Source organism: Pristis pectinata, chromosome 4, assembly GCF_009764475.1.
Source record: "Pristis pectinata isolate sPriPec2 chromosome 4, sPriPec2.1.pri, whole genome shotgun sequence".
NCBI classification, from domain to species: Eukaryota; Metazoa; Chordata; class Chondrichthyes; order Rhinopristiformes; family Pristidae; genus Pristis; species Pristis pectinata.
In genome coordinates, this window is record NC_067408.1 from 16,030,421 (window position 1) to 16,043,131 (window position 12,711).

General features: G+C 40.2%; 1 protein-coding gene across 1 annotated transcript in view; it reads left to right on the forward strand.

The window, feature by feature from the left end:
• LOC127569170 (E3 ubiquitin-protein ligase SH3RF1-like) overlaps positions 1-12,711 on the forward strand; it is a 61,682-nt gene that overhangs the window by 29,851 nt on the left and 19,120 nt on the right. Inside the window, exons 2-4 of the mRNA XM_052013560.1 lie at positions 42-311; positions 1,214-1,309; positions 6,176-6,478. Of these exons, the coding sequence (XP_051869520.1) occupies positions 42-311; positions 1,214-1,309; positions 6,176-6,478 (669 nt within the window). The remainder of the gene's footprint in view (positions 1-41; positions 312-1,213; positions 1,310-6,175; positions 6,479-12,711) is intronic.

The window sequence follows — 12,711 nt, forward strand, 5'->3', positions numbered from 1 at the left end:
TGACACTGCTTACAGAGAAATTCCATTATTGTTCATTGTAGGTGCCATGTGCAAGAGCTTTGTACACGTATGGAGGCCAGAAGCCAGGAGACCTGAGCTTCAAAAAAGGTGATGTCATCCTCCTGCGCCGGCAAGTGGATGAGAATTGGTATTATGGAGAAATTAATGGAGTGTGTGGGATCTTCCCTCTCAATTTTGTTCAAGTTATCCATCATTTACCTCAGCCCCCACCTCTCTGCAAAGCTCTTTATGACTTCACTCTCAAAGAGAAAGAAGAGGAAGTCAACAAGGATCTCCTGCCATTCCTCAAGGTAAGACATCTCAAGCTAAATTCTACATATTTTAGAGCTTAACACTCAACAATATCCAATATCTTCATAATAGTGCATAGTTTTTAAAGGTGACATTCTTCACACAACAGCTTTAGATGGGACAATGTGGGTGAAATTGGTCTATGATAGTATTATATAATGGTCATTGGGAAATCATCAGTCCATTTTATATCCTATCTGAATTTTCTTTCCATTGTCTCTACTATTCCTTTATCTTATTAAGTCATTTTATTTGGATTCTGAGACCAAGCTGCTTGCACACGTGTGTGCCTAAGTTCCAGTGAGCAAGAAGGGACAAAAATCATTCAAAGAAATATGGACACACACAGGTACATTCCATAACATTAAGAAAGTGCACATGCTTCTCCAGGAGCTGAGAAATATAAAGTCCTGTGCACAACCCTGATTACAATGGTATTTTCTAAAGTGACTGCATGTTTTTTCTTCCATTCATTCACTGGATATGAACATAATTTTTATTGTCCATCTCTACTTGCCCTTGAATTCAATGGTTTGTATTTAAGAATCAACAACTTTGCTCTGGACTCACATGGGATAGTAAAGGGGAATAATGGTTTGTATGTGTTCTAGCTAAATCCTTCAATGTTATGATGCACAAATTAATCAGATCAGACTGGTTAAGGACTGTGGATTTTCTTAAACCAGATGTGCTTTTATGACAATCTATTAAAAATACATAGCATGGAATTCAGCTCCCAGGAGCAAAGCTTCTTTCCCATCTCCTCAGAACCAGATGAATGAGTCATCATATGCATTTGTACTTCCTGCCAAGGACACCGTAAATGATATATCCACACTAAGAGAACCAATAGGGCACTTTTCAACTATAAGTTTAACGGAGTTTCAAACATGTCTTTCAGAATGATATTTTAAAAGTGATCCGGAGAGTTGATGAAAATTGGGCAGAGGGCAAGCTAGGAGAAAAAGTAGGAATATTCCCAATTTCATTTGTTGAGGTAAGTGTTACTGGAAATTCCATTAATCATTGGTAACTTTTATGAATCCTTTATATATATGCAGTGATTATGTCAGGAATGTGAATTCCATTTAAATAGAACCAACTTCATGAAAATTGGTTTTAAAGAAAAATATAGGAAGCAGTTGGTTAAATTATATTGGGGTTCATTATCACATTGTGACATTTAAAGGTCACAATGAAAGTTGTTTGTGGCCCTTCTCGATGTTTTTGTTTCCCAAAGAACATAAATTCATTTTTAGGACACTTGTTTAGCTCAGTCTCTTATTCTGCATCAAGTTAAGTGTTCTGATCATCTCAGAACAAATTTAAGGGCACATTTTAATTTAGCTGAAACAACTTTGGTATTGGTATTGGTTTTGGTTTATTATTGTCTCTTGTACCGAGGTACAGTGAAAAACTTGTCTTGCAATCTGTTCGTACAGATCAATTTCATTACACAGTGCATTGAGGTAGTACAGAGAGCGCTGGGGTAGTTATTAGTTAGATCTTACAAATCTAACCCACACTCACAATCAAAATGAAGTTACAACCTCTCCGGGCATCCATTTCTAAATCCACTTGAATCTTATGAAAGTTATCTGACCTATGTTGTGCCAATCACAACCTTTAGTCATCATGGAGACACAGGACACTGCAGGTTAGAAGCTGGAGCATCAACTTTAGTCAGCAATTAGAGATGCAGTTTGGAGCCCTGTTGAGAGATACACATTTCATGGCTAAAGACATTATTTTTATTTGGATAATTTTCTTTCGTAGAGCATCCTATCTTCCATGCCTATTTAAGACAATCTTCAACTGTGATAGTAAAGGGGAATAATGGTTTAGGTGCATTCTGGCTAAAGCCTTCAAGGTTACGATGCATAAATTAATCAGGTCTGGCATTTGAATTCTAACTGGAATCAACCATATTCAGTAAAAATTGCTTTTGATTCAGAACAAGGTGGTGGGTGGTGAGACAGCTCAAAGGAGCTCCACAGTATCTCCTGCAGAGCAGAATGGCATTGATTCTCCTTGTAGTCAAGAAAAATCTGACAGAGACGGATGTACAAATCAAATTCCTGACTTCCCTATTTTGGCACAAGTGTTAACTCATTTATAAAAGCAACTGCTCTACTAAAATTGTAGAGAGAAGAATGTTAAACAAGTGAAATGAGATATTTTCACTCCATGACAGCCAGGAGCAAAGACTAGGTGTCTTCTAACAGAAATTTGGGTCAGTGATAGGAAGAGTCTTTCCAATTTATTGCAAATGGTCTCTTGGTGGTCCCATTTCTTAGTTTCATTGCCAAATTTAGGAGCTGCCAAAAGACTCTATGGAAAGTAGTATGTTGTGAGCTTCAGCAAAATCAACACAAATTCTGCTCACAATTATTTAGGAAGAAAAGCGCTCTGGGCCCTTTTAAAACTGATAATGGTCATAGGTCAATGCAATTAAAGAAATGGTTGAGGTACTTGAACAATAGTTCACAAGACAAGGGAGCAGAAGCAGGCCATTTGGCCCATCGAGTCTGCTCCAATAGTTATTTTGCATCAGGATTTTTTGCAGAGCTATACAATCAAAAGACACTAGTGCTGAACCAGGGATGTGGACTCCATAAAATTAACATAAACAAAGTAATAGTAATGAAGAAAACTTTGGCATTAAAGATTAATAAAAATCCTCGGAACCAGAAGGTTTCTACTTGGGCTTTTAAAGGAAAATGTAAGAACACTGAAGATGCCCTAACTACAATCTTCCAAAGTTATTTATTCAAGAATCAATTTTTCAGAAAATTGTGCAAGTCAATTATTTTGGTATTTAAGAAAGATGAGCATCAGGCACCTGGAAACAAGTGGATCAGTTAACCCAAAATTTATTGTCAGAAAATAACTAGAGGTGCTCATTAAGGACAGAGTGACCAAACACCTTGAACATTTTCAGTGCATCAATAAGACTCACTGTGGAATTGTAATGGATAGGTCTTACTTACGGAACCAAACTGAATTTTACAAAGAGATAACTAAGTTGGTTGAAGACTGTAAAGTTTGAGAACAAATTTCATTATGTTCCTATGAAAGATTGTTATCTGAAGTTGAAGCTTATGGAATTGAAGGAAACTTATTGACCTATAAGTTAGAAACTTGGCTGAGTAGCAGGGGAATGAGAGTAGGAATAATCCGTGGTTGCTCAAATTGGCAAAATGTGACCACAAGTGAGCCATGGAATTAATGTAGAGCCCACAACTACTCACTATTAGCCATTTAGGGTAGAAAGCTACAATATTCAGGTTTACTGTTGATGAAGGATAGACAGCATTGTAAACAGCAAAGATGGAACAATATAATAAAAATATATTAACAGATTAAATGAATGGGTAAAATCGTGGCAAGGATGTGTTTCAATGTTGTAAACATGAGGTCATCACTTTCAAAACTAAAAGCAATGCAACACCAAAGGAACTTGGTGTGTGTGTGTGTGTGTGTGTGTGTGTGTGTGTGTGTGTGTGTGTGTGTGTGTGTGTGTGTGTGTGTGTGTGTGTGTGTGTGTGTGTGTGTGTGTGTGTGTGTGTGTGTATACATAAATCATTAAAGGCCATAGACAGATCCTAGTATAATCAACAAGTTAATGGAATACTGCCTTTATATCTAGAGATGTGGAATTTAATGGGGTGAAGTTGCGCTAAAGTTATATAAACCCCTAGTTACCTCATAGCCACTGCTACTGTGAGCCAAAATAAACAACAAAACTTGGATCAGATGCATTGGCCATGGAATAATACCTGAACTCCAAGGGTTAAATGAAGAAGAAAAAGTACAAGTTACTGCTATTTTCCCTGAAGTTTAGAAGATTAATGGTGACTAATATCAAGGAGAACTGATCAGCTGGATAGAAAGAAACTATTTTTGTTGGTTGAGGATTTAAATACAAGAGGGCACAATCCAAATATTGGAATCAACATGCTCAGGCTCAGGACTGCCACTAGACAAGGGTGTGAGCAGGACGTTAAACCTGCTTCAAAAGGGCATCAATCATACTGGTGCCCAAGAAGAACAGAGGGAGCTGCCTCAATGACTATCACCTGGTAGCACTCACATCTACTGTGATGAAGTGCTTTGAGAGGTTGGTCATGGCTAGACTTAACTCCTGCCTGAGAAAGGACCTGGACCTGCTGCAATTTGCCTACCGCCACAACAGGCCTACAGCAGATGCAATCTCATTGGCTCTCCACTCGGCATTGGAGCACCCAGACAACAGCAATACATACGTTAGGCTACTCTTTATCGATTACAGCTCAGTGTTCAACACCATCAATTAATCAACAAGCTTCAAAGCCTGGGCCTCTGTACCTCCCTCTACAACTGGATCCTTGATTTCCTTATCAGGAGACCACAGTCAGTGCAGAACAGTAGTAACATCTCCTCCTCGCTGACAATCAACACAGGAACACCTCAGGGATATATGCTTAGCCCCCTGCTCTAACTCTCTCTACACTCATGACTGTGTGGCTAGACACAGCTCAAAGGCCATCTATTAATTCGCCGATGACACCACTGTTGTTGGCATAATCTCAGATGGCAAATGAGGAGGCATACAGGAGTGACATAGATCAGCTGGTTGAGTGGTGTCACAAAAACAACCAGGCACTCAATGTCAGTAAGACCAAGGAATTGATTGTAGACTTCAGTAAGGGGAAGTCGGGAGAACATACACCAGTCCTCATTGAGGGGTGAGCGGTGGAAAGGGTGAGCAGCTTCAAGTTCCTGGGTGTTAAAATTTCAGAGGGTCTATCTTGGGCCCAACACATTGATGCAACCATGAAGAAGACACGCCAGCAGCTCTACTTCATCAGGAGTTTAAGATTTGGTACGTCACCAAAGACTGTTCCAAATTCCTACAGATGTACAGTGGAGAGCATTGTGACTGGTTGCGTCACAGCCTGGTATGGAGGCTGCAATGCGCAGCATCAAAAGAGGCTGCAGAGGGTTGTAGATCCAGCCAGCTCCATCATGGGCACAACCCTCCTTGCCATCAAGGACGTCTTTACGAGGCAATGCCTCAAGAAGGCGGCATCCATCATTAAAGACCTTCACCATCCAGGACATGCCCTCTTCGCATTACTACCATTCAGAAGGTGGTACAGGAGCCTGAAGATCCACACTCAATGTTTCAAGAGCAGCTTCTTCCCCTCTGCCATCATAACCATGAACACTACCTTGTTATTCTTCTTTTGCACTATTTATTTTTTTTGTAACTTACAGTAATTTTTATGTCTTGCACTGTACTGCTGCCGCAAAACAACAGATTTCACAACGTATGTCAGTGATAATAAACCTGATGCTGATTCTGATTCAGTTTTTGGAAAGGCAAGCAAGCAAGTCCTTCATGTTACAAAGCGAAAATGTGTGAGCATGTGTCCTTAAATTCAGATGTACAGTTTTTTAGATGAATATTGTTCAAGCCTTGTTTGCCTTGCATTTCGCATACCCCTGCAGTTAGGAAATGTTTTACATACAAGGGAATTAATTTCCATGAATGGCAATTAATGCTAGGTTGGCTGTTAATTTTACAACTGTGATTGAAAAAATTAACCAAATGTGCAATTCAATATGAAGGAAAGGTGAATTGGATCACATCCCAGTCATAATCTTTTTAAAGATCAAACAGGTTTAAGACGCTAAATTCTGATAAAGTATCCAAAAAAATCTAAAAGCAGTGAAAATATGTCTTTTAAAAATAAAATATTAACATTAAAAATGTAAATGTATTGAAAAAATGTAACCCTATTGCCACTTACATTTTACTGATCGTACTGTAAGTATGTGGGCCATGATTCAATGAGTTTCTTTATGTTCTCTTCTGCAGATGAACTCAACAGCAAAACAGTTACTGGCAACAAGAAAACCAGATGTGAAAAGTGTCAAATGCCAAAGCAGTCCATCAGCTGCCAATTCCAACACAACCATCAGACACACTGAGACTGGGAGGACGGGTCCTAAAGAGAATCGTTGCCACACAAGTGCCATAAATATGCTCAACAGAATCTCCCACATGTCACCATCCCACCAGCCGCTGCAGATTAGTTCACCTGTACTGATTAGCTCGAGTAACCCAGCAGTCGTGGCACAGATTGCAGAAAGAAGGACTCCATGCAGTCCCATCGCCCAGGTACCTCTTCTGTTTTAACTTATTGTTCTTGTGGCCAAAATAAAGATGGCATATTTAAGGTAAGATATCTTTATTAGTCACATGTACATCAAAACACACAGTGAAATGCATCTTTTTGCCTAGAATGTTCTGGGGGCAGCCCGCAAGTGTCACCATGCTTCCAGTGCCAACGTAGCATGCCCATAACTTCCTAACCCGTATGTCTTTGGGAGGAAACCGGAGCACCTGGAGGGAACCCACGCAGACACGGGGAGAACGTACAAACTCCTTACAGACAGTGGCTGGAATTGAACCCAGGTTGCTGGCTCTGTAAAGCGTTATGCTAACCGCTACACTACCATGACTGCAGCCACACAGAGCAAAGCTTAACCTATTTTGTGTTCTTTTAGAAACTTATTACAGATCAGGTCTTTATTTCATGTGGGTTGAATATGAAACCTATATCTATCCTCCTAAGCTTGTCAAAAACTGATACCTCATGTAAGTTGGGTCTGATAAATTCCATTATATTGCTTCATATTCAAGTTCAACTTGTAATTTCACAGGGTTGAGTGGCAACTGCAATGATCAAGAAGTTTATTCATTCATGCACATTAAGGCCGGTGCCAAGGGTATTGTTAACAATGACCTCCAGTTTACCATGAAGTCCTAGTATCTGGTCAAATTTCTGGAGTGGTGCAGGTGACATGAAATGGTCACTATTCTGTTTCACTGTGGGAAAAATATAATTGATTTTCAGGTACATGATACTGGGGAAAAACAACCATATGTAGCTGAATTACAAGTCATGTGATTCGTTGCCAGCTTACCTGAAGTGCTGAGGTACTGAGTGACATTTTATATCTCACCTTTCCTCTCTAAACATCTCTTTCGTTGTATAGCATAATGTTTAACCCAACAAAAATCTTGCATCAAATGGAATTGAATGTGTCTGTGCATAACTAGTTGACTAGCCTTACGCTGGAATCCTGATGAAATAATTCAATAAAATAAAATGAGAGCAGAAAATGCTGGAAACATTCAACAGGTCAAGCCCGTGGAAGGAGAAACAGTCAACGCTTCGGCTCTGCGACCCTTTATCAGAATCAAAACATTAACTGTTTCTTTTTCCACAGATGCTACCTGACCTGCTGAGTTTTTCCAGCATTTTCTGTTTTTTTATTTCAGATTTCCAGCATCTGTAGTTTTTTTATGATTTTCATTTTCCATAGAATAAAAGTTGTCACAAGGACTGCTGTGATCTGGATAGCTACTGGCATTGTGTGCTGGTGGTTGAGGTGAGCTGTTGGTCAGGTTGTAGTATGTGTCAGAGCTCAGCCTTGGATGCCTTTCTGATGTGTGGCTCCCACCATCATTGCTGCTGGAAGATCTGGCCACCTCTGTTGTTTATTGCAGGTGGATGGTGACTTTCTCCTTCTTGTGCTGCTTCATCAACCTAGCACTCCAAATGCACCTCTTCTTCCTCTAACTAAAAAGTAGGAAAAAATTTACAATGGGAAACCCAGGATGAACTGTCAGAAAAGGAGCTGAGGTCGGGGGGAGTGGAGGGGGGTTGGGGGGTGGTGGAAGGCAATCCTGTAGCGAAGAACACAAAGACGGATGTAGGAAAATAGAAGTTAATTAAACCTATTACTGACTAATTGGTTATCAAAAACAAATTGATCATTCTGCAAAATTTGTTTCACACACCCACTTGTCCCCATTAGGCTTCTGTTAAAACCAGATTGGAATTGGTTTATTCTTGTCACAAGTTCCATGTTACAGTGAAAAACTTAGTTTTGCATGCCGTCCATACAGATCATCTCAAAACATAAATACATCGAGGTAGTACAAGGGAAAAGCAATAACATGATGCAGAATATAGTGTTATAGTTACTGTTATGGAGAAAGTGCAGTGCAGGTAGACAATAAGGTGCAAGGGCCATCATAAGGTAGATTGTGAGGTCAAGAGTTCATCTTTAACATACAAGAGGTTAATTCAAGAGTCTTATAACAGTGAGATAGAAGTTGTCCTTGAGTCTTGAAATGTGCTTACAAGCTTTCAGTTGGTTAGCAATTGGGTAGGATTGTGGCATCAGAGGCTTAAAATTTTTGCTTCCTCCTTGCTTCTAACCCAGTCCTTGAGTATTAAAATTCTCCTCAACTTCTCAGCAGAGCCTACAATGACCACCTCTAGAAACCTTATATGCTTTCTAGGTTTGTATATTTTATAGCAATGAAAGATGTTGACTGGAAATATGAGCTGCTGCAAAGGGAGTTTGAGGGAAAATGAGGAGCCAAGATGCTGTGAGTTCTGAAGAAACGGGAATGTCCTTTCATTTAAATCGCTGAAGCTGGCAATCACAATTAGTAAATCTTTGCTAAAGTTTTCATCAATGCACAGGGTCAATGGTATACATTATGCAGTCCATATCAGCTTCTGTTTGCAAACTGAAAAAAATTGCAGATGTTTGAAATGTTAACTTTGTTTCTCTCTTCACAGATGCTGCCTGACCTGCTGAGTGTTTCCATCAATTTTTGTCTTGATATGCCTGTGTATATTAGTATGTTTGGATGTGATACCTCACTTTAGCACTCAGGAGGTGGTCCCAGGAAAAAGAGTGCCAATCCAACCATGCTAAAAGGGCTTATTATTGCAAGTTATATAAAGACATGTTACTGTGCTGCTTGGGACCCTTGGCAACTCTGCTGCAAACCTGACACGAATCCCTGCCAGCAGCCTAATGCTCTTGCAGCAATGAATCACCCACTTCTCAGTGTGAAAGCTGGGCCTGGGCAAGCAGTGCGGTGCTAAGATTCAGGAGTCAAGACTGCACTCTGGCTGGTACAGTGAGTGTGACCACTGCTGGTGATTGGCAGCACCTCCTCCATGGGTTGACAGAGTGCCCTAATCCTACGGTTTCTCTCATCATCTCCTGTGTCCAAGCCCAGGAAGTCTGAGAGAGAGACGTCCATCACAATCAACATGAGGTGATGTGAGATATTGTAGGATCCAGGTGGTCTGTCAACACATGGAGGAGACACTGTGAGAACACAGTGTACAGATGCTATTTTCAGTTTCTACCTTCACACCCAGATGTCCACCTGCATCACAAAAGCTTTCCAAACTCAAACCACTCTATTTTAGTCAGTTTCAATTGTTTTATATTGAGTCGATATTGAGATAGTGGTTGTGCCAGTCCTAATCAATGAAATTTTGTATCCAAGATAAAGATCATAGAATCATAGAAACATATAGCATAGAAACAGGACATCATGGGCCAACTCATCCATGCAGACCACGATGGCTACCAACACTAATCAAATATGCCTGCATTAGGCCCACACTCCTCAATGACTTTCCTATCTAAGTACCTGTACAAATGCCTTTTCATTGGTGTAATTGTACCTGCTTTTATCTCCTCCTCTGGCAGTCCTTTCCAGATAACCACCGCACTCTGTGTGAAAAACCTACCCCTCAGATCTCCTTTCATTTTCTCCCCTCTCACCTTAAACCTGTGCCCTTTAGTTCTAGAATCCCCTGCTTTGGGGGGAAAAGACTCTGATTATCTGTCCTATCTATGTCCCTCATAACTTTATAAACCTCTACAAGATCACCCCTCAGCCTGTTTCAGTGAGAATAAGTGAGGCCTATCCAATCTCTCCTTATAACTACAGCCTTCCATTCCAGGGAACATCCTAGTGAATCTCTTCTGCACTCTCTCCAGTCCAATCACATCCTTCCCATAGTGTGATGACCAGAACTCCAAGCATGGTCAAACCAATTTTTTGTAAAGTTGCAACATAGCATCCCAACTTCTCCATTCTATGCCCTGACTTATGAAGGCAAGCATACTAAATGCCTTCTTCACTACCCCATCCACCTCTGTCACCACCTACAGCGAGCTACAAACTTGCTCCCCAATATCCCTCTGTGCATCAACACTCCTAAGGTCCATACCATTTACTTTATATGTCCTACCAGGATCTGACTTCCCAAACTGCACTTCCTCATACTGGTCTGGATTAAATTCCATCTGCCACCACACTGCCCAACATTCCAGCTGTTCTATATCCTCAGACAACCATCTTCACCATTTACGACTTCACCAGTTTTTATGCCATCTACAGACTTACTAATCAGACCACTTACATTCTCATCCAAGTCGTTTATATATATATTACAAACAATAGATATTAATAGAGAGATAGACAAAGAAATATAAAGATAGAAATAGAAAAGGAGATAAATATAGAAAGATATAAGATAAGACGAAGAAAAGTAACAATAGGAATAGAAATGAGATGGAAAGATGGATATGTGGATGCAGAGTTGAATCCATCTCAGTCACACTCACACTCACACACACACACAATCACACATGAACTCACACAGATGTATACAAGAATGGTGGTGATGCAGTGGTTAAGATATTATACTAGTAGCCCAGAGGCAGCCTCAACATTACTGACAATGAGAAAAGGCTCGTGCTCATGTTTCCTGGAAATCAATGGATCTCTTTAGTGGAATGAAGGCTGGGAGCAGAATAGGCTGATTCTGGTTTGCTAACTAAGTTCACAGCAAAGCAGTTAAAGAGCTTAATAGCCCATGAAAATGTTTTGAAAATGTTGGATGGCGCGCAAAGAAAAATTTGATTATGAAATGAAAAAACATCAAAAGTGGAGGAGAATGAAGACAGTCCCAGAACAAAATTAAATGACAAAATGATTAATGAGGAAAATGGCAGAAAACCAGTGGAAATCTAGCGGTGGAAGTCTGTTCTCGTTCCCATGCACTAAATGCACGACATGACAGCAGCTGCACATTGTACTCTAATTCCAAAATGCCATTTCATTGAAGTCATTGCAACTGAACTCTGAGGCACAGCCACAACTGGACAGCAAGCATAGTGCTAATGATTGCCACCTAAGTTTAGATTAAACTAATTTTCTTTTTATTTCCTTACAACAGAGAAGGCAGCCATTTGGCCCATTGAGTGTATGCCAGGTCTCAGAGCAATCCCATCAATCTCATTACTTCGTAATCTCCTTTCTCAGATACACATTATTTCTCTCTGATTCTCCTTCCACTTACCCTACACTAGGAGTAGTTTACAGTTGCCAATTAACCTACAAACCAGCATATCTGGGATGTGGGAAGAAACCAGAGCACCTTGGGGAGACCCAAACCTTACAGGGAGAACCTCCAAACTCCACACAGACATCAGCAGAGGTCAGAATTGTACACAGATCAGTAAAACTGCGAGCCAACAGCAAATTTGCTGTGGCACTATTGCATTCTAAATTCATTCCAGTATTGCAGGGAACCAAGGAAACATAAAAGCAGAAGTAGGCCATTTAGTCCCTCGAGCCTACTCTGCCATTCAAATGATCATTATCTATCTCAATATGCTTCTCCCTCCCCATACTCCTTGATAATTGTTGTTTCCAGAAATTCATCTGCTGCCTATATTTAGTGAGAGCAGGAAAAGAGTGACATGGAGAGAGAAACAGATGCTGCTTGACTTAGTGAGTATTTCCAGATTTTTCTGTTTTTATTTCAGATTCCCTGCGTCTGCAGTTTTTCAGCTTTCCAACCCGAGGTAGGTTTATGAGAAAAGTTTAAGCAAATGGGCTATCAGTCCTTGGAGTTCAGAAGAAATGAGAGGTGATCTTATTGAAATATGTAAGATGGTAAGAGGACTTAATAGAGTAGATGATTAGAGAATGTTTCTTCTCATTGGGGAATCTGGAACTAGGGGACATAATTTCAGCTGAAAGGGTCACTTATTTAAAATAGAGATGAAGAGGAGCTTCTTCCCTCAGAGGGTCAAAATCTTTGGACTTCTCTCACCCAGAGAGATGCAGAAGCCGAATATCTGAGGTGTTTAGACCACAGCGGAGGCTGGGAAATGAAGTTGAAGTTAAGAACAGATTGCTGAGAACTTATTGAATGGTTTATAAAATCATGAGGAGCATAGATAATTTGAGTGTCACAGTCTTCTTTCCAGGGTAGAGGGGTCTCAAACTGGAGGGCATAGATTTGTGAAAGGAGAAAGATTTAAAAGGGATCTGAGGAGCAATTTTTTCATACAGAGGGTGGTATGTATATGGAACGAGTTGCCAAAGGAAGTAGAGGCGGGTACAATTACAACATTTAAGTAACATTTAAACAGGTACGTGGATAGGAAGGATTTAGAGGGATATGAGCCAAACCTGGAGAAGTGGGACTAACTCAAGTAGACAACTTGGTC